The 20,166-nt window shown below is 35.4% G+C and overlaps 1 protein-coding gene and 1 pseudogene across 1 annotated transcript in view; one reads left to right on the forward strand and one right to left on the reverse strand.

Annotated features, from left to right (window-relative positions):
• MAST2 (microtubule associated serine/threonine kinase 2) overlaps positions 1–20,166 on the forward strand; it is a 174,934-nt gene that overhangs the window by 23,822 nt on the left and 130,946 nt on the right. Inside the window, 1 exon segment of the mRNA XM_032494170.1 lies at positions 3,099–3,241. Within this exon segment, the coding sequence (XP_032350061.1) occupies positions 3,099–3,241 (143 nt within the window).
• Positions 14,717–15,632, reverse strand: LOC102522365 (annotated as a pseudogene).

The following is a 20,166-nucleotide window of genomic DNA, read 5'->3' on the forward strand; positions in this document are numbered from 1 at the left end:
ACTTCAGCTAGAGAAGCAAATATAATCCTATTACATTCCTTGGCCTAAACAGTTTAGTTTCTTTTAATTTTTGTTCCTTTTCAGGGTTATTGCCATGGCTTTATCTTCTCACTCATCTATTGAAATTTTAATTTTGTCAGTCATGCATTTAATCACATAGAGCTATTTCTTGTTTAATTGTTTTTTCCATAGTGTTCTGCTCTTCTTTTAAGGATGCGTTTATCATCTAATTCTCTATGAGTAAGTAGATTTTTGATGTTTGGATTAAAATTTTTTTTCTTAAGTTTTCTTTTGTTTCTCAATCAACTTTTTTTCCTTTGAGCACCTAATAACCAAAATCCATAGCCTTGCTCTGAGATGCTAAATCTCTTAAATCCTGTAAGGTAGTTGCCTAGTACTGGGTGGTACAGTGTGGGAATGTGGTTGTGTTTGTTTGTTATGTCTATAGATTTTCAGTTAATCTGCTTTCAGCTTTGTGTCTTACTTTATGTCCTCTTAGGTATCTTGCATTTCTGAGTACTGAACTTACCTGAGATTTTGCAGGGCAGCCTGATACCCCATTTAACTGCAACCTCCTCTCTGCTTTTTATACCTTGTGCCTTTCTTTGTCTAGTTCCATTGGTTATGAGATACCTTTCTGCTTTAGATTTTCCCACAGTTTTGGAAGACAGCTATTCTAACCGCTGTATCACCAATACCTCGTCAGATTTTCCCAAAATTTTGTTCATTCCCTTGTAGTATGCATGTGCATCTGTTTGTTTGTCTGTGTTTCTCTTCCTCTCTCTGGTTATAGCTTTTATTTGTTTATGTATTTTGCTTCTTTATTTTCATTTTAATGGAGTTTCCTGGGGGACAAAAGATACAAGTATGTGCTCAGTCAATCCTCTTTAACTGGGAGTATTTCTTACAATATCCTCTTGAATCATTGTAAGAAACACAATTAAAATTTTTAGGTTTTCTTTTTTTCTGAGTTTTTATTTACTAAAGGGCTAGTTTGCTCCATTTGTTCATATTGTTCCTTCTGTTTTACGTTGTTTTTTTCCCTCACGTTCTTTGCAAATTCTTGGTATGCTTCAAGCCCTGACTAGTATATGTCCAAACTGATTTCTTCTGCTGTTGTGTAAGCCTCTTTCCCCAGCAGGCCCTTATTTTGAAGACAGATAGAAATGTGATACTAACCTGTGTATATGTGGATAGGGGAAGTTAACAAGCTAGCTTTCCTTTAGCTTACAGAGATCCTCATCTATAGGCAGATCATCTGGAGAGCTTGGCAACATTTGCGGAAGGAAGGAAAGAAGCCAGGCAAGCTCTACTTTGCTTTGGGCTTTTGGAAGTTTTGAGTAGAGAACCCCTATTACTATCTTTTGTGAAGGGTTTTATGGAAAAACTTCTCTTTAAAGCATGCATTTAAGAGCGGACTTGAAAGATAACTAGATTTTTTAAAAAAAATTGCATGTTTCTGATTAATTTCCCTAATTGAATAATACTGCTATATGATATACTAACTACAGACTGCATTAATTCACTTAAACAAGTTCTTTTATGCTGTGATTTGAACTCTCCTCACCACACTTACTAAAAAGCACCAAGAATTTCCCATTTAAAAAAAATGTGAAATATGCCAGGTATAAAAAAAATTGAGTACAAAAGCATCATGTCAAAGTGAAAAGTCCTTCTTAGTCTTTACTTTCTTCTGTCTTCCTCCCTCCAAACCACTTAAATATACTCCATTATATTTAAATTTATATGTGAAATCTTATATAAATATATGTAGACTTTAATTTAAAAGTCAAATTGGGGTTATATGTGGTACGCTTCTTGTCTGCTATTTTCCTTCAACAGGAAATGTTGAACATTTTTCTCTTAACTACATGTTGAGCTGCTGCATTATTTTTAATGGGTTCAGTATTTCATTATGTGGAGATACTATAATTTCTTTAACTTGTAATGATCATTTATCTTATTTCCAATTTTTTCATGATAAGCATTGCTAAGGTGAACATTCTGGTCTGCTTTTTTTTCTTTTTCCTTTATACTGCATTCCTACAATTCCTAAAATTGTAATAGATTTTGCCAAATTGCCCTCCAAATCAGTTGCATCACATTTTCTTTGCAGTAAAAGGAAATGTTATAGGAAAAAGAAAACCCAAACTCTTTTTGCTTACACCTGTTTATAAAAGTGGGTTATTTCCATGACAAATAGGATTTTGCCAGGAAGAAGAGGGTTTCAAGTGAATTGGTGATCAAGGTCAAGCCAGGTGAATGTGCAGGGCAGACACTGAAGTTCAGTGAGTGAATGGGTATGAAAAGAGTGGAAGGAGATGAGGCCAGGAAGATAGATAATCTTTTTTAAAAATTTACTCTAATTCTTTAAACAATAGGGAGTCATTAGAGGTTTTTTAAGGACGGGAATGACATGACCACATTTGTTTTGATTAGATCAGGAGGAAGGAGTTGAGATGGGACTTGAACCTCAGCTACAAAGTCATTACAGTTCTAGATGCTCAATCTTTTTAAGTGATTTTCTATAGTCTTTCAATGGGATTAAGGCAGTCATTCAACTTGGGCTGAACACATGGAGTCTGGTAAGAACAGTATAGATTCAGTGTTTGTCTTCTGGAAACCTCAGGGGCAAACTTGGCTGGGAGAAGCTGTCAGCTCCACTGTTAGTTTATTAAGAAACTAAGTAGGTTGAAAGGGACTGGAAAACCCCTAGCCTGCTAGGTTGGGTGTCAGGATTGGGGCTTGGAATGTTGGTGGATATTACAGACAATTTAAAATGGTCAGTTCAGTTCAGTATTCCACATGCAATTCTCACCACCAACAACAAAGTTGGAATTTTTAGAGGGCTACAGATTCAAAATGGTTGTGGACGGACTTCATGTTGTTTTGGATCAATGTACTTTTTTTGTTGTTGTTGGGCTTTGTTTTTATTTTTTGTTATTGTAGTATAGTCAGTTTACAATGTTGTGTCAATTTCTGGTGAACAACATAATGTTTCAGTCATTGGATCAATGTACTTTTAATCTACTTGCTATCACTGTCTTTTTTATTCATTAATTAATAATTTATTGACTTTTCAAACCTTGTGTTTGAAGGTAAGCAGCTGCTCCCCTTGTCCAGCAGTGTACATAGCAGTGTGGGACAGGTGACTTGGCAGTCTTCAGGGGAAGCATCAAACCTGGTTCGAATGAGGAATCAGTCCCTCGGACAGTCTGCACCTTCTCTTACTGCTGGCTTGGTAAGTGTTACTAAAGATAGTCCCTTGCTCCACGAACAGATCCTTGCTTGTCATTTGTCATTGCCACATCTGTTGTTTTCATTTTTAGGGTTTGGGTAGTTTAATTTCTCAAAGCCAAGTATGGAAAAGAATGGAATTTAATAGACTATATTCTGATTACTCTGTCATGCTGTCACTGGCACTGGTTATATAGTGAGAGTCAAGAAAAAGATTCAGTATGATTGTAACTTTAATGAATAAATTTCCTGAGAAAGAGCTTCCTTATAGAAATTATTCTAAATCTTGTGAAGTTGTGTTGCTTCTGTGTACAGCTTTGTGGTGTACATATTTAGGATAAGGGAACACGTTTTTGCACATTGTAGACACTTCAGTATATACTGGATGAAGGAAGAGCCTTTTCTAGGCTTTGTATGATATACTGGACCTAACAAAGGTTAAGCTGTGTAGTCTGGGCAGGTTGTTTTCTGCCTGTTTATTGCATTTTGTACCCTTTTACCCTCAGTGGTCCTGCCTCTTTACTTAAGGTACCCATTTACTTTCTGCTGATTTCACACTCTTGTAGGACAAGGCACACTAGTAATTTGCAGGGTACAATAACAGAAGTTTGTTCCTATTAAAATATAAACTCACCTACTCTTTGGGACCATAAATCTTTTGGGTTGGCATATAAGGAATAGAAAGCTTTGTCCATTTGTTCGTCCTGGGAAGTGGGGTAGGGGAAGATGTCTTCTTACAGAAGGTGAGAAATTAATTTTTGGATCAAAAGGTTTCCTCATATGACCTGAAGTTTGTGACTTCTAGGCCACAAGGAGAATCAGGGTCATTTGTGAAATTTCCCCAACTGTTTGTTTTGAAAATATCAAACCTACAGAAAAATGCAAAGAATGGTACAATGAATACCTGTACATAAGCTTACTTAGAGTGACCAGTTTGGTTGTAAATTTACATTTTGACACATTTGTTTTGTCTGTGTATGTGTGTATATATTTTTTCCTGAAGATTTCAAAGCAAGTCACAGACATTATGCTACCTCACCCCTAAGAATTATTTCCTAAAATCAAGGACAATCTCCTAAATAACCTTAGTATATAGTGGCCCTTTGAACAACATGCATTTGAACTGAGTAGATCCACCTATATATATGGATTTTTCCCAACTGTAAGTGTTAGTACCACTAATACCACCATCCATGGTTGGTTGAATCCTTGGAAACGAAACTGTGGATGGGGGGGCCAACAGTAAAGTTATAAGTGTATTTTCCACTGTGTGGGAGATGGGGAGGGCTGTGGCAATGTCAGCACCCCTAACCCCTGTGTTCTTCAAGTCACCTGTATCATCAGATTTAAGAAGTTTAACATGAATTTAAGATAAAATCATATTCAAATTTCCCCACTTGTTCTCAGCATGTCTGTTAAAGCTCTGCCTCTCTCCTCTTATAACCTCTGGAATGTTTAAAAAAAAAAAGATGATCCATGTACCATCATAGAGATTTTGATCCAATGGGTCTGGGGTGGTCCCAGGCATCCGTATTTTCTTTAAAGCATTATACCATCTTAGAGCATGCACCCTTTTGAGAACTGCTGCCACTAAGGCAAAGCTGAATGTTTCACTTTAAGGTGGTTTGTTGCAGAGGAAATTCTTGGACTGAGTTTGCTTAAGTCCTAGCCTAGGCCAACTGAAGTAGAGTATTCCTGAATTACTTTTTTTTTTTAAAGCTTATTCAGATATAAATCACATATGAGAAAATTCACTTACATTGTACAATTAAGTTATTTTTAGTATATTCATAGATACATGGAACCATTTACTGGAATCAATTTTAGAACATTTTTATCACTTCAGGAAGAATTCCTGTACCTTTCAGCTATCACCTCCTTATCGTCACATCCCCCTAGCCCTATGTAACCGCTAATCTACTTTCTGCTTCCATAGATTTACCTGTACCATACATTTCATATAAATTGAATCCTATAATGTGGCCTTTTGTGAATGGCTTTTTCACTTAGCATGATGTTTTCAGGGTTCATCTCTTGTGTAACATGTATCAGCACACCATTCCTTTTTCCTGCTGAATAATGTTCCATTGTATGGATATGCCACATTTTGTCTATTTGTCAGTTGGTAGACATTTGGATTGTTTCTTTCTTTAGACTATTATGAATAATGCTGCTGTGAACATTTGTTTATAATTTTCTTACTGACAGTTTTAATTTTTTTTGGGTATATACCTAGGAGTGGAATTACTGGGTTGATGGTAACACTCTGTTTGATTAAACATAACAGTGTTTGATAAATTGAAGTGTATAAGGGTTTTGATTTCCTTACATCTTTATCAACATTTGCTATTTTCTATCTTTGATTTTAGCCATCCTAGTAGGTCCAAAGTGGTATCTGTGGTTTTGATTTGCATTTTCCTAATGACTAATAACATTGGGCATCTTTTCATGTGATTATTGGCCATTTATATATCTTCCTTGAGGAAATGTATATTCATATTCTGCCCATTTAAAAAATTGTGTTATTTATCTTTTTTATATATGGATTTGTAAAAAAAAATTGCTTCTTTAGACCTGAATCCAGTTACTTCTTTCTTCCTAGGGATCTGCCTTTTATTTCCTCCTGTGCCTTTCTTTCCTGAGCTGTTTACTTAATGATGGTAACAGACTAGTTCCTCCCTTTCCATTCTCCTACCCAAGGATTTCCAGTTGGATATTTTATGTTTGGTGCACATTTGATAGTATTGAATATCTTTTCCTGCTTTGACTTAATTTACACTGGAATATACCTTGATGCCACTCCAGTTTCTGGCTGTGACATTTCTGAAAAATCTGTCCTACAAAATATTCTCATTGCTAATAGAGTTATGGCTATATAGAGTCCATAGACACAGCCTCCAGAGAAGTATTGGGTCAACACAATTCACATATAACAACAACAAAAAAATTAAAAATAACAAAACATAACATTTAATGAAATGTTAATTATGACTTAAAAAGTAACTAAAAGGGGACAAGAATTGTGTTAGATACAATTATTGGGGAGGTAATTTGCAGCAAGTTGGATTTGACCAGAGTCTGGAGAATGGATAGCCAAAACCTTTAATGTAGTACATATTTTAATTTGAGGACATCTGGGTGATATGTGTTTATGAGGAGATTTTTGGACTGCTCCCTTATTTCCTAGTATCTATTGAGAGGATTTTTCTGAAGGCCCAATTTACCCTTATACGTAGAAACCACGATTCCAGTTTGTAGTTTCCAGGGCATGTATAAAAAGGATCATACAATCATATTGCTGTATTGTATGTTCCTAGGGATGGGGAAAAACTTAGATGACATCTTGTCCAAGATTAAGTATTCATCTTAAAATATGTGTATACACATATATACATATATTTATATAATACATATAATACCTAATGTATACATATATGTATATATATACTAGATTTTAGCTGTATGTGTGTGTATATATATGTATGTGTGTATATATATAAATATATCAATCATCTTTAAAATAAGGTTAATTCATGCTTTGCTTTCTCATGAATATCTCATAAGTAGTATCTGCAACTTTGATATTTGTCTTCTGTATTTCTGACATAAATCCATTTAACCATATCAGCATGTCTAACACTCACTCCATCTATTTATTCTGCCTCTCTAGTCCCCTAAACCAGATCTTCCTTGGTTGTTCTCTGTCTTGTTAAATAGCACCAGCACCTCCCCTGCCCCATTCCTCCTGCTCCAGTTAGTCCAAAACCAGAGACCTGGAAGTCTGTTTTGACTCTTCCTTTGCCCTTACTCTCTCCGCGTTCAATCACTGAGCAAGTCCTAGCTTCTATCATCTCTAAGTGGCCTACTTTTTTTCCCACCACAGATGTGACCCAGTCTAAGCCACACTTGCAGTCTTTTAGGTCATTACCAGGGCCTCATTACTGTTAACGCTGTATTCAGTCTTCCTCCTTTTCAACTACTCTCTACTCTAAAGCCTATTCTTTGAAAAACACAAATCTGATTATGTCTCTTCTTACTTTTTTTCTATTAGCTTTATCTTCCAAATTTTTTATTTGGTTAATATTTATCCAGCATCAATGTTTAAAATCTTTGCATAGCTTCCTATAGTGTTATTATAAAATACAGTAATTAGTAATTAGTGAGTAGATGAGTTTTCATTGACATTAGCAAATTGGGAATGGAATTAGACAGAGATCACAGATGGAAAGATTAGGCTTGGATGCTTTTTCTCTGAAATCAGCCTATTGGATTCATGTAATCTATACTGAGCTTGGCCTATTCAGTGAATTGTACCGAATATTGACATTTTAATAGGAGGGATGTAAATCACAAGAATGTTAATTGACAGGATTTGACTAATTCTCCAAATATACTTTTGAGATTCTTTCTTTAATTTATTGACAGATGTGGCCTTTACAGGAATGATGCCTTTATAGGAAATGATCATATGCAAGTAATGACTCTTTCTATCATCATGTTCCTAGTTGATGTGTAACATTGTATCTGGTATGTAGTAAGCAATGTATAATTACTCATTAAAGGAATAAAGAACTTTCTGGAATACCTTTGCTAATGTTACAGCTGGTTAGATTAATACTTGTTTGAAATATAATGTCCACAAAAGAAGGTTGATTTAATGTGTCAGTACCAGCCTGAAATGATGTCACACAGACCTCTATTCTTGTCCTTGTCTTAATTGTCATTTTTATCAGTTTATTAGATAAAGGTACTGAAGAAATGCTTATCACATATGCCGACGGCACATTTCCCATGTTGAATGTTAAATTCAGTCAGGGCTTCACAAACAGAAATGATGGTTCAAGAAGAACCAGCAGTGGGGAGGGTATAGCTCAGTGGTAGAGCATGTGCTTAGCATGCACGAGGTCCTGTGTACAATCCCCAATGCTGCCATTAAAAAAAAAAAAAAAAAAAGAAGAATTAGCAAAATGAGATTTAACAGAGAGGAAAGTTCTTTGAAAAGCCAAAAATCAAAACTGGATTGAAGTTTGAATTCAAGTCAAGTTCTAAGACACTTTAATTACCCTAAAAGGAAAACCCTTATTCATTAAGCAGTCACTCCATTTTACCTTCATCCCAGCCCTGGTAACTACCAATCTGTATTATGTCTCTATGGATTACCTATTTTGGATATTTCTTATAATAGAATCATACAGTATGTGATCTTTTGTATCTGGCTTCTTTAACTTAGCATAATGTTTTTGAGGTTTATCCATATTGGAGCATGTATCAGTTCTTTATCCCTTTTTATAGCTGAATAAAACCCCATCAAATGGATATACCACATTTTGCTTATCCATTCATCAGTTGATGGACGTTTGGTTTTACCTTTTGGTTATTATGAATAATGTTGCTGAGAGCATTCATGTGCAAATATTTATTTGAGTTCCTGGTTTCAATTACTTTGGGTATATTTCAACCTAGGAGTAGAATTGCTGAATCATTTGGTAATTCTGTTTAATTTTTTGAGGCACCAATAAGCTGTTTTCCACAGTGGCTGCATCATTTTGCATCTCTGCCTGCAATGTGTGAGGGTTTCATTTTTTTCCTATATATTTTCCAATAATGTTATTTTCTGTTTTTTTTCCCTCTAATTATAGCTATCCCGGCAGGTATTAAGTGGTATCTCATTGTGGCTTTGATTATTATTGTATTTTTAACTTAAAAATATTTCAGAATTCAAAAACAAAACAAATAAAACAATTCATGAGCATTTGAAAAAGAATTTCAGAATTTTTTTGAGGTGGCAGATATGGTGTATGCTTTTAAAGGAATTAGAAATCCAAGATACTACTTAGAACCTTTTCCCATTGTTCTTAACTATTATGATTATTCTTTAATTTTCACATGTGACTTCAAAGAAAAACACCCATAGATACCTGCTTTGCCTACTTCTGTGTTACAGAGATCACAAACTTAGCAACTTCCCCTTTCAATCTTACCTTTCTGCAGCTGTAGCTTTGCATTTTTACTGTAAAAGTTGGAGATATTTATATCTGTCTCTTAATTAGTTTTTTTGAGGTTTAATTTACATAGAATAAAGTTTACCCATTTTAAGTATACAATTTGATAAGTTTTCACAGGTGTATACAATTGTGTCACCATCACCACAATCATGATATAAATATAGAAAATCATGATATGGAAATTTCTGTCTCCCTAAAATGTTCCCTTATTTCCCTATGTAGTCTGTTCTTTTCCCCGAGATCCAGCCCTTGGCAACCATTGACTTGCCTTCTGTCATTGTGGTTTTTGTCTTTTCCAGAATGTCATATAAATGGAATCATATAGTTTGTAATCTTTTGTGTTTGACTTCTTTAACTTAGCATAATGGTTTTGAGATTCATCCATGTTGTTTTGAGAATCAGGAGTTCCTTTTTACTGTTGACAGTATTCCATCGACATGGGTATATTAGACTTTGTTTTTCCACTCACTGGTTGATGATCATTTTGATTGTTTCTAATTTTTGCCTGTTACGGAGGAAGCTGCTGTGAAAGTTTGTGTACAAGTGTTTGTGTGGACTTTTGCTTTCATTTCTTCTGGGTAAATGCCTAGGAATGAGATTACTGGAGTGTATGGTAAGTGTAACCCAAGCAGTCTTTTTGGAAAGTGACAAGATTATTTCAATTTTATATTGAAAAGCAGAGGGTCTAGAATAAGCAAAACAATACTGAAAAAGAAGACCAAAGTTGGAGGACTCACCCAACCTGATTTTATGAGTTTCTGTAAAGGTACAGTAATTAAGACATTGTGATATTATTGTAAAGGTAGACACAGATCACTAGAACAGAATAGAAAGTTTAGAAATAGACAAATGTGCCAAGGTAATTTAATGGGGAAAAAATAGTCATTTCAATAAATGGTGCTAGAACAGTTTACATGGGGAAAAAATGAACCTTGATTCTTAACCCATGCTGTATACAAAAAATTAACTTGAAATGGATAATTGACCAAATATAAAAGCCAAAGTCATTAAACATATAGAGGAAAACAGGAGAAAATCTTCATGATTTTGGGTGAGGATAGGTTTCTTGGAACACTAAAAGCACAAGCCATAATTGGGAAAAATTTTGACTTGGGAAAAAGAAAAAATTTTGCCCTTGAGTATTTATTTTTAATGGGATAGGGACAAACTGATCCATTTTGAGTTAATTTTTGTATATGATGCAAAGTGGTGGTGGGGGTCCAACTTCATTCTTTCGTGTGTGGATACACACTTGCTATCTATCCTTTTAGAGTTAGGATAGACATCTAGAATAAAGGAGATCAATTTTAGAGCTATAGATAGAGATTTGGAAGCTGTGGATTAAATCATCATGCAAGAAAGTACAGAGAATGAGAAGGAATGTAGGGGAGTGTGAACAATTTATATGTGAAAAGTCAAGTAGTATAAAATAGTGAAGTGTTTAATTTAGTAAGAATTATGGGAGTTTAGATTAAAAAGTGTAGTCACTGCCTATTGTATTGATTTGAGAATTACTGTTCTTTCCACTCTTGGTTCTTTTGTGTAAGAGGAGCATGTTTCTAATGCCACCTAGTGTCTTTTCAAAGGTATAAGAATAATGCTTCATAAGAGGTTTTTTAGAAGTTGGGAGATTTTCATTAGATTGAACAGGTTATTAACCTAGTTGCTTATTCTCAAAGGCATCCTTAATAGGAAAGTAAAAGAATAGGCTAATTCTTTTGCCTGAACAAATACAGAGCTTAATTTTGTGTTGGATTATTAAACATGTTTTATCATCTCTTCTGTGATGGTTTGTAAAGAATTTAAGGTGCATAGCCTTAAAAATCGTAGCTTCCATATTTTTAAGAAGCATTTAAAATTAAATAAATTTTTAGATAAATTAATTGATTGATTAGGACTATTGAAAGCCATCTTATTGTATTTGTTGAGGGTTATAATACATGATAGAATGTTTATACATAAAGTTTTTTTTTCAGTTTTATTAGGTAGAATTGTTACAATTTGATTGCACATATACAATATATTGCATGTAAATACATATACACAATATACTGCACATATTTTTAAAAATTTACATGTATGTATTGTTCATTGTTTCTAAGAATGTTTAGAGCTTTAGCTTTTTAAACTTACCTAGTTATCAAAGGAATAAAGCCAACTACAAAATAAGAATTCAGAAAGATACATACACCCCGCTATTAGCAGCAACATTATTTATAATTGCCAAGATATGGAAATATTCTAAGTGCACATCAATAGATGAATGGATAAGGAAGATGCAGCATATATATCGTAATGGAATACAACTCACCCATAAGAAAGAAGGATATTTTGCCATTTGCGGCCCTTCATTCACTTTTCTTTTTTCATTTCAAAAACCAGAATTTTATAGCTGACATAAACAATTCAGTTTCATCAAAAACAACAAAATACCTAGAAATAAACTTAACCAAGGAGGTTACCTATACTCTGAAAACTGTAAAACATTGATGAAGGAAATTGAAGATGATACAGAGAAATAGAAGGATATCTTGTGCTCTTGGATTGGATGTTTATGCAAGTTTTTGATAAAGTGTCATATATGTAGAAAAGTATTATTAAATCACCAGTTAAAACTTACAGCTACAGCTTTTGTTCTTTTTGTTGTTGTTGTTGTTTTAAATCTTGTACAAAAGATCCTTTAAGTGGGGGAGGGTATAGCTCAGTGTTAGGGTGGGTGCTTAGCATGCATGAGGTCCTGGGTTCAATCCCCAGTACCTCCATTTAAATAAATTAATAAATGAATAAACCGAATCCTCCCTCTCCCCAAAGAAGGTCCTTTAATTGGACCATTAATAATCGTGTATTGCTATGTATGGGTATAATGAACAGTGCTGAGGAAAGATTGAAAAGTACTGATATTGATACATTCTGTCATGTAAACAGAATTATTAGAGATATTTGATCTGGGAATAGAGAACTCATACTTCCTAGACCCTACACCTGTATGTTCTCTTACATATATTCTCTTTTGTTTTCTCAGGAACATTGTGAGGTAATCAACATTATCCTATTTTACATGTGAGGAAATTAATGCCTGCAGAGATTTGTTCATTTGTCCATTCATTCCACAGATATTTAGAAAGTGCCCACTATGTATCACTGGTGTACTGGGTGCCTGCATACAACAATGAACAGAACAAATTCAAGTACTTTGCTCTAGGATAGTTAGTGAATGTTAGAGCAGAAATTCAAAACTGGGTCTGACTCAGGTCTATTTCAAGACTTGTAAGTAAGTGGAAAGTCTTTGGCAAGTTGGATAATTTGAATTGCTTTTTTTTTTTTTCTGAATTTATTGATACTCACTTTTCTCCACTATTCAGATATTGAAGATTTTGATCAGGATTACATTTAGGGAAAGTTTTACTTGGTTTTGATTACAAAAAATTTTTTCTTTGAGTTGAAAGGAATTTCTCCTCTTTAGAGTAGACAAATAAAAATGAAAATGCATTTAATTTTATTCCACATATTAGTTAGGGTTCTGGCTGGAAACAGAACAGACAGATTATAATATAATAAAGAGATATAGACAGGACTTAGTGAAATGGCAACATATACACAGTACCTTCTTCTTAACAATCACTTGGTGCTGTTACCAATCCTAGGCCTGAAAGTGTGAGGGGAAGGAATTGACCCTTGGAATTTGGAGACAGAGGAGGCTGTGTATAGAAGGTGACCTGACAGTGGGCATGACTCGTGGTAGTGGGATGCAGCCTGCCTAACACAACCCTACAGCGACCAACCCAGGAGAATGAATCTCCCTGACTCTTCCTTACCCTCTTTTCTTTCTCCTACCTCCTGCTGGTGCTACCTATTGGCTGATATCATCTGGACAGAAGAGGGTAAGGATACCTGTTGACATAGTTATAATGATTCTGCATTTGGGGGTATAGTAGATGATCTGGGGGGGGGCAAATGGATGATATCCTGTACACCTTGCAAATATTTTAAACATTGAACTTATTTATACATAGTTTTGACTATGAATTACTTTATGTTAAATAATGCAGTTTTATTCAAAGCACTGTTAATTCTTTTTTTCATAAACCTATTTTTGAGATTGTCTTCATCCCAGAAACCATCTCTTGTAGTTCAGAAATTCTATTCCACAGTTCTCTGGTTCATTAAAATACATGTAAATATAGCATTTACTGCATCTTAATTTTAAATTTGTATATGTAAAAATGTTTTTTAAAAGAATAAGATATAGTAGCAAATAGCAAATTTGCTGGAATATTCTGGAAACCTTTCATTTAATAAATTTCATTTTCAAATGGGAAATTAGAGGACTTGATAATGACTCCTAGACTCTTATATGGAATTGCATACATTGTTCCTTTTGCTTAGATTTGCAGTCAACTTCTGTACATCCTTTAAGATCCAGCTCAATGATTCCCTCCATTGTGAAGACTTCTGTGACTCCCCTATCCTGAACAGAATTGTTTAACCTTATTTGTGCCACAATTAGACTTTATACAAAGTTTATTACTATATATATAGGTGGTGGACTCTAAGAGTGTGAATGAAGATTGAGTGTTTAAACCAGTTACCACTGTTAGAAGATGCTTAGTTTTGTGCAAATTACTTAACCTCACTGTAATGCTTTTCCTTCTTTGTCCAATAGGAATAAAAATGTCTAAAATAGTTATTCTCTTTTTGTTCTAAGTGTTATATGAATTTGTATTTGTAAAGTTCTTAGAACAGTGCTTGGTACATAGTAAACTCTAGGAAATATTAGATGCTAATATTATTATTGTGCAAATCTTTTCTTATCTACTAGCTTTGAGCAGTTGCATCTCTTTACACTTTGATTCCAGAGCATGGCACAATGAACAGCATGTAGTGGAATCTCTGAAAGCATTTGCAAAATGAATTGGTTTTGAGTGTTCTGATATTCTTGTTCTTTTGACACTTAGTCTCTAAAATTCTGAATAACTTCTACTGTAAAGGTTATGAAGGGTGTTTTCAAACCCCTTCTCTCCATGAACATGTCTCTTTTCTTTTTTCTCATTGGGTTTACATTTGTAAATATTGCTGGGAATCTTGGTAGAAGATCCTATCCATCACTAGACTGTATGCTTCCTGATAGCAGGATTTGTTTATTACAAAAATTTCCCTCTATCCACTGTTCCCTGCAACAGCCATCTAACATAATATTTACTGTTTGTATGCAGTAGTTGGATCAGTGAAGGTTACGTGAAAATCAGTTTTTCTAAAAATTGTTTACTTACGGTGTTTGACCCAAGTCTTTTTTTTTTTAGCTTCCAAGTGAGTTGTCATTCCCCATTTTTGTGGTTTTCTTTTTCCTTTTTTTAATACTATCTGACATTTATTAGTATTTTGATCAGAGTTGTCATTCCCCATTTTTGCAATTTTCTTTTTTTAAAAAATACTGCCTGACATTTATTAGTACTTTAATCAGAGAAATCCAAAGTCTATCTTGCTACTGGAGGGGTTCTGGAATTGTAGGTTCTTTCAGGCTGTAGACTGGCTGCAAAGCTCCAGCTTGTCATACTGAACCAGGTTTGCCCAGGAGATAAATGTACAGCTGGACCAGCAAAGATTCTAAGAGAGGAACTCTATTCTAACTGGGCCTTGTTGGTGAGAGATACTGATATAGAGAGTGGAAAGAAGAGCTGGCTATCTCATCTTCATCAGGAAAGCTGTACATTTCCACTTGGGCTGTATCATAGGCATCAGAGTATAAAGCAGGAACGGAGGCCGCTGGCCTCTCCAACTGAGGATCTTGGATTTGGACATCACTGGTAGGACTCTCAGTGAGGATAGAGTCCCCTGCCCAACTGAAAAGGCCTAAGGGCTGAGGTGAAGAGGGAGCTACAGAAATCTGAAACCGTAGGGGGAAAAATGAGGACTTGTGATGCTGTTGGCACATTCTTGGCTGGAAGGATCTGGTTTGGTGGCTTCAGCGATTTTTGTTGCTGCTGCTGCTGTTTCCTCATTTTGAACCACTGATTCCTTGAACCCAGTCTTTACCGGGTTGAGTCTAGTAGGTTGAGTTTTAAAGCAAGTTTTCTCTGGAGATTTTTATCTGGAAACATGTTGCAGCTAAACAGAGCCTCCAACTCTTTGTGCTGGGTTTCGGTGAATGAGGTGCATCCTTGGTGCTTCTTCCATTTCTTGGGACCAACTGGTATGTGAATCATCCTGAGAGTTCATGCTGGAATCATCCATATAGATAAAAGGATCTGGCTGGGAGTTCTCTTGGGCCATTTTGTTCATCGGGGTGCTGACATCTGGCAAAGAAAGCCTGTCGTAAATTCCCTTGGGGTGCCTATTTTTAAGCTTGCTTGATGTGTTTCTCTGGAAATGCAATTCCTTTAGTGTCACAATTTTCTTATCTATAGATTGTCTAGAGTACAAGACTGGTTCAAGCATGTGCAGACTGGTAGCCTTAAAAGAGGAATGTTAAGAAAGAGTAGTGTGCAGAAAAGAGTTAACAAGTCCTGAGACTGCTATCCTTAAAAAGGCCTGCATGCAAGATTAGCCCTTGGTGAGCTTCTGGGAACTTGGATAGTAAACTGTTTCTTACACAGATAAAACTTCCCCTAAATAATAAGAGTGACTGACTGTGCTTGGACTGTACAATGTGAATACCTACTTTACCAGAAGCCTGGACTTTTGGTATGTAGTTGGCAGAGTGTGCCTATGTAACCAGCTTCAGTAAAAACTTTGAGCACTGAATCTGATGAACTTCACTGGTTAGGCAGCATTCCAAGCATGTCGTCAAAATTTGTTGCTGGAGGAATTAAATGTGTCCTTTGTGACTCCACTGGGAGAGAACTCTTCAAAGCTTGCCCTGGTTTCCTCTGGGCTTTGCCCCATGCACCTTTTCCCTTTGCTGATTTTCTTTTGTATCCTTTTGCTGTAATAAGTTTTAGTCATGAGTACAAGTATATGCAGAGTCTTATGAGTCCTAGAGAATTGTTGAACCTCAGGGTGGTCTTGGGGGTCCCTGATAAAGGGAGCTTTTGAAGGGCTTATAGAAATGGTGAAAGGTAACTCCCCAGATTTACTTTAGTGGTCAGGGTTGAAGATTGTTTTACGTGTAATTAACTTCAGGTCATTTCACAGTACTTGAGACTGTGCCATCTTTTCCTCTACCATTTTTTTGCCCAGAAACTGGCATTACTTGCCTTTTACCCAGAGGTTAACGTTGCTTCTGCCACATCCTGTTTTTCATGGCACATAAAGCCAATGGAAAGAGCTGGGCTCTATTTTCTTGGCCTGTTACCTCCTTGTAGTGTATCTTATTTTAATAATTTTTATTCAGTTAATGTTATTTATGTGGCCATTTTATTAAGTATTATGCTGGGAGCTATGGGTGATAAAAAAAAAAAAGAGTAAGACACATAGCTCTTAAGCTACCCCTCTCTGTTTTGTTTTTCTGTACTTCTCCCAAGATTAATATAACTCTCTTCTGTCTTTTCTTTGCCTCAGAATTTCCTGATTCGTATTTTCTGTTTGTGAATACATTTAGCAGTTTACTCAGGCAGTTAAAAAAAAAACCGCCTAGAATGTCCATCTTATATCCCCATACTTGCAAAATTGTTTTGTACCACATAAAATGACAGGAACCCATGGTTGGGTGTGCACACAAGTTGTGTGTGTGTGTGTGTGTGTGTGTGTGTGTGTGTGAGATTTATTACTGTGTTAAATGAGGGAGAATTGTAGACTTAAAATTTTCCATCACTGCTTAACATATGGAATGTATATATAATAAGCATCTTAGTAATAACACAAGCACTGATAGGGTAAACTGAACCTGTGGTAGTCTAGTTGGTTCCATATGAAGCTAATTTGCAAATTTCAGCCTAAGCTGTTTATTACATAGAGACATGTATTCCTCTGTTGCAGAACCTGGGAAATAATCTTGCTCTATAGATTGTTGTAAAGTTGGAGGTAGATTGACCAAAGTTGGTAACCATTCTCTAGGCAGAGAGCTATAAAAAGGAGGTAATGTAAGTATAATTATAATTTTAAGGATAATATTTAGATTTGCCTTTATATTAGGGTTATGGTATCTCTGGGCTTTAAGTTTCCTTCCTAAATCTCATCTATACCATAGATTGAGAAATACTATATCCACATATTGTCTGGATTTTTATTCATTCATCAAAAATGTTTCTAGTGACCATGGGGTGTCAGGATTTAGGGTGAATGGTGGAGAAAATAAGATATATAAGACATTGTCCTTGTTCTCAGAGAACTAAATAATAATTACAGTATAATTGTTATAATAGAAAACTGCATGAGGCATAGTTTGGACACAAGAAGCAGTGATCCCTTCTGAATATGGATGGAAATTAAAAGCTTAATAATGATAATGCTTGAGCTGGATTTTAAAGGAAGATTAGAAATAATCAAAGGATGTTAGGAGTTGTCTATGAGGCAATAAATAACTTCTAGGGACTGAAGGAAAATTTCATGGAAGATATAGTGTTTGAGCCAGATCTGGAAAGATAAGTAAGATTTAGACATGAATAGGTTTGGGCAGGAAGGAGGACTTTCTGGAGTAAGGAACATGAAATAAAGGTATGATTGTCTAAAATCCTAGAAATAGCAAGTAGTTCGTTTTGGCTGGAGCATAGAGTTGACGTACTCATACTGTGTGGTAGTCACTATGCCTAGTGCTGGCTCCATCTTTAAATAAAACAGACATGGTCCCCATCTTCATGGAGCCTAAGGGAGAGAGTGAAGTGGTACATGAAGTTATGAACAGTGGGTTGGGTAGATTGGATTAAAGAGCAAGGGAGGCTAGATGTTAAGGGAGGCATTTGGACCTCATTTTTAGGTAGTGGGGAGCCACTGAGGAGTATCAAAATGGTTGAAAAGTTTGATTAGGGCACTGTGGAGAAATGGGTAGAGGGAGTCTTTTTGGTAGAGGTGATGACTAGAGTCAAAAGATTGTTTTCAGATAAAAATGTGGGAGGTGGTTGAGGGGGAGAGGGATGGAGAGGGACAGGGAGGGAGATCAGTGTATGTTAAGTGCTCAGAGAGCGTTTTTGACTGAATGCGGGTCTTTGTGTTTGCCCATGTTCTCTACTCCTTGTGTACGTCTCTTGCTTTCCTCATCAGTTGTTTCTTTCACCTTTTCCCACTTTGTGTATCCTTATTCTGATTCCTTTTCTTACTTGGCTTATTTATGAAATATAGTTCAGATTTTTTTTCCCTGAAACTAGAGATATAATAGTTATCACCTGCTTAGAAGCCGCCAATGATTATTCTTATAATTACAAAGACTTGATAGATCTCACAGAATGATTTCATTAATCAAACAAACAAACAAACAAACAAACAAAACAAACCCAAGAATAAAGGAGCCAGGACAGATCTAGGGAGTGAAAAAAAGAGCTCTGTTTGGCCATGTCTAATTTGAGGGACCTAAATGCTATTCATACAGTTGGTCAGTAAGCAATTTTGTTTAGAGCTCAGGAAATGTGTGCTGGAGATCAGGCTTCAAGGGGCAAAAAAATCATCAGTGTGAAAATGGTAGTTGAAACTATGAGTGTGGATGAGTTCACCTGGAGAGAACGTGGAAAGATTAAAAACAGATAAACCTTTAGGGGAACCACTCTTCTGTTAGGTGATGATCTCTTCTAGGATAGGGATCATATCTTTCTGAATTTAATAAACCTTTTTGGACTCACCTGTGCCAGTTGTGCTGGGTGCACAGAGAAGAATGAGATATAGTCTTTGTGCTTAGCACGATCTCAGGCTTTCAGGACAAAGAGAGACATGTAGTGAACAGTGCAGAGCAAAAGATGTTATAAGGGAGGGAGAGAAACTGCTGTTGAGTCTTGAATTTTCAGTAACTGTTCCATTATGTGTCATTCAGTGTGATTAGGAGGTTAAGTTTCTTGTTCTTGTTAAGCAGTATAATCGATTTGTGAATGTTTTATATTTCTGTATTTAAAGAAGAAAACTAGTCCTTTCAACAAATTAGTTTTCTTCTATGTATGTTGTCCTTGATTATAATTTTTCTGTAGACTAGTAGTATTAAATGGGGTAAAAAGATGCTTGCCACTATGCTTTCAATGAAAATGCCTGGAGAATTAATTATGAATAGGAAGATTTATATTGAAACAAATCATATAATTTCTCTTAATGAGTGGTAAGAATTGACTCCTCTTCCTCCTGTTCATTTGGTAACCTTTAGCAAATGTTTAGTATTTCTGTCTAGGTTGTATGGAAGGTACAGGGGTGAAAAAAACAGACATAATTCTTGTCCTTGTGGAATCTAGACCCTCAGGAGAGTGACAGATACTAATATATTTTTAAAGGAATATGTATATAATTATAAATCAGCATTGACACAATTGTATAGCTATAAATGGCAATGAATGATTAAAGTTAGATCAGTACTATCAAAGAAGAATCGTAGCATTTAAAATGTATTTTGCTACAAATGAATGCATCTGGGTGTTTTGTTTACCTGGTATGACTGTATGGAATTGCAGTCATGTTTTCTGTACAGTGACATTTGAGCTGCATATCAAAATGCTGGGATTAAGAGCATCTCTGTCTAATGGAAAAAAATTTTATGAGACATTTTATTGTGTCTTACAGTTGTTTAGTTTAGTTTCCTGATTATGAATGCTAATATAAATTGCTATGTTATGCCCGTTAAAGGAATTGAGGGGCAGCTAATCCAGCCTTATTGCTCTGAACGATACTAGTTCTCACTACAAGCTTATGATGGCAGTTTTTTAGCTGCATTGTGTTAAAGGGCCTCAGCTGTTTTCCTTCAGCAGCACAATTACTGATGTCAGTGAAAAGCATGGCCCATTGGCGTTTTAGAATATTAGTTTCATGGAAAAGAATAATACATACTTTGGTCATAGGATGCAAAATCCTCTTTGTGCTT

This window comes from Camelus ferus, chromosome 13 (genome assembly GCF_009834535.1).
Source record: "Camelus ferus isolate YT-003-E chromosome 13, BCGSAC_Cfer_1.0, whole genome shotgun sequence".
Classification (NCBI taxonomy): Eukaryota; Metazoa; Chordata; class Mammalia; order Artiodactyla; family Camelidae; genus Camelus; species Camelus ferus.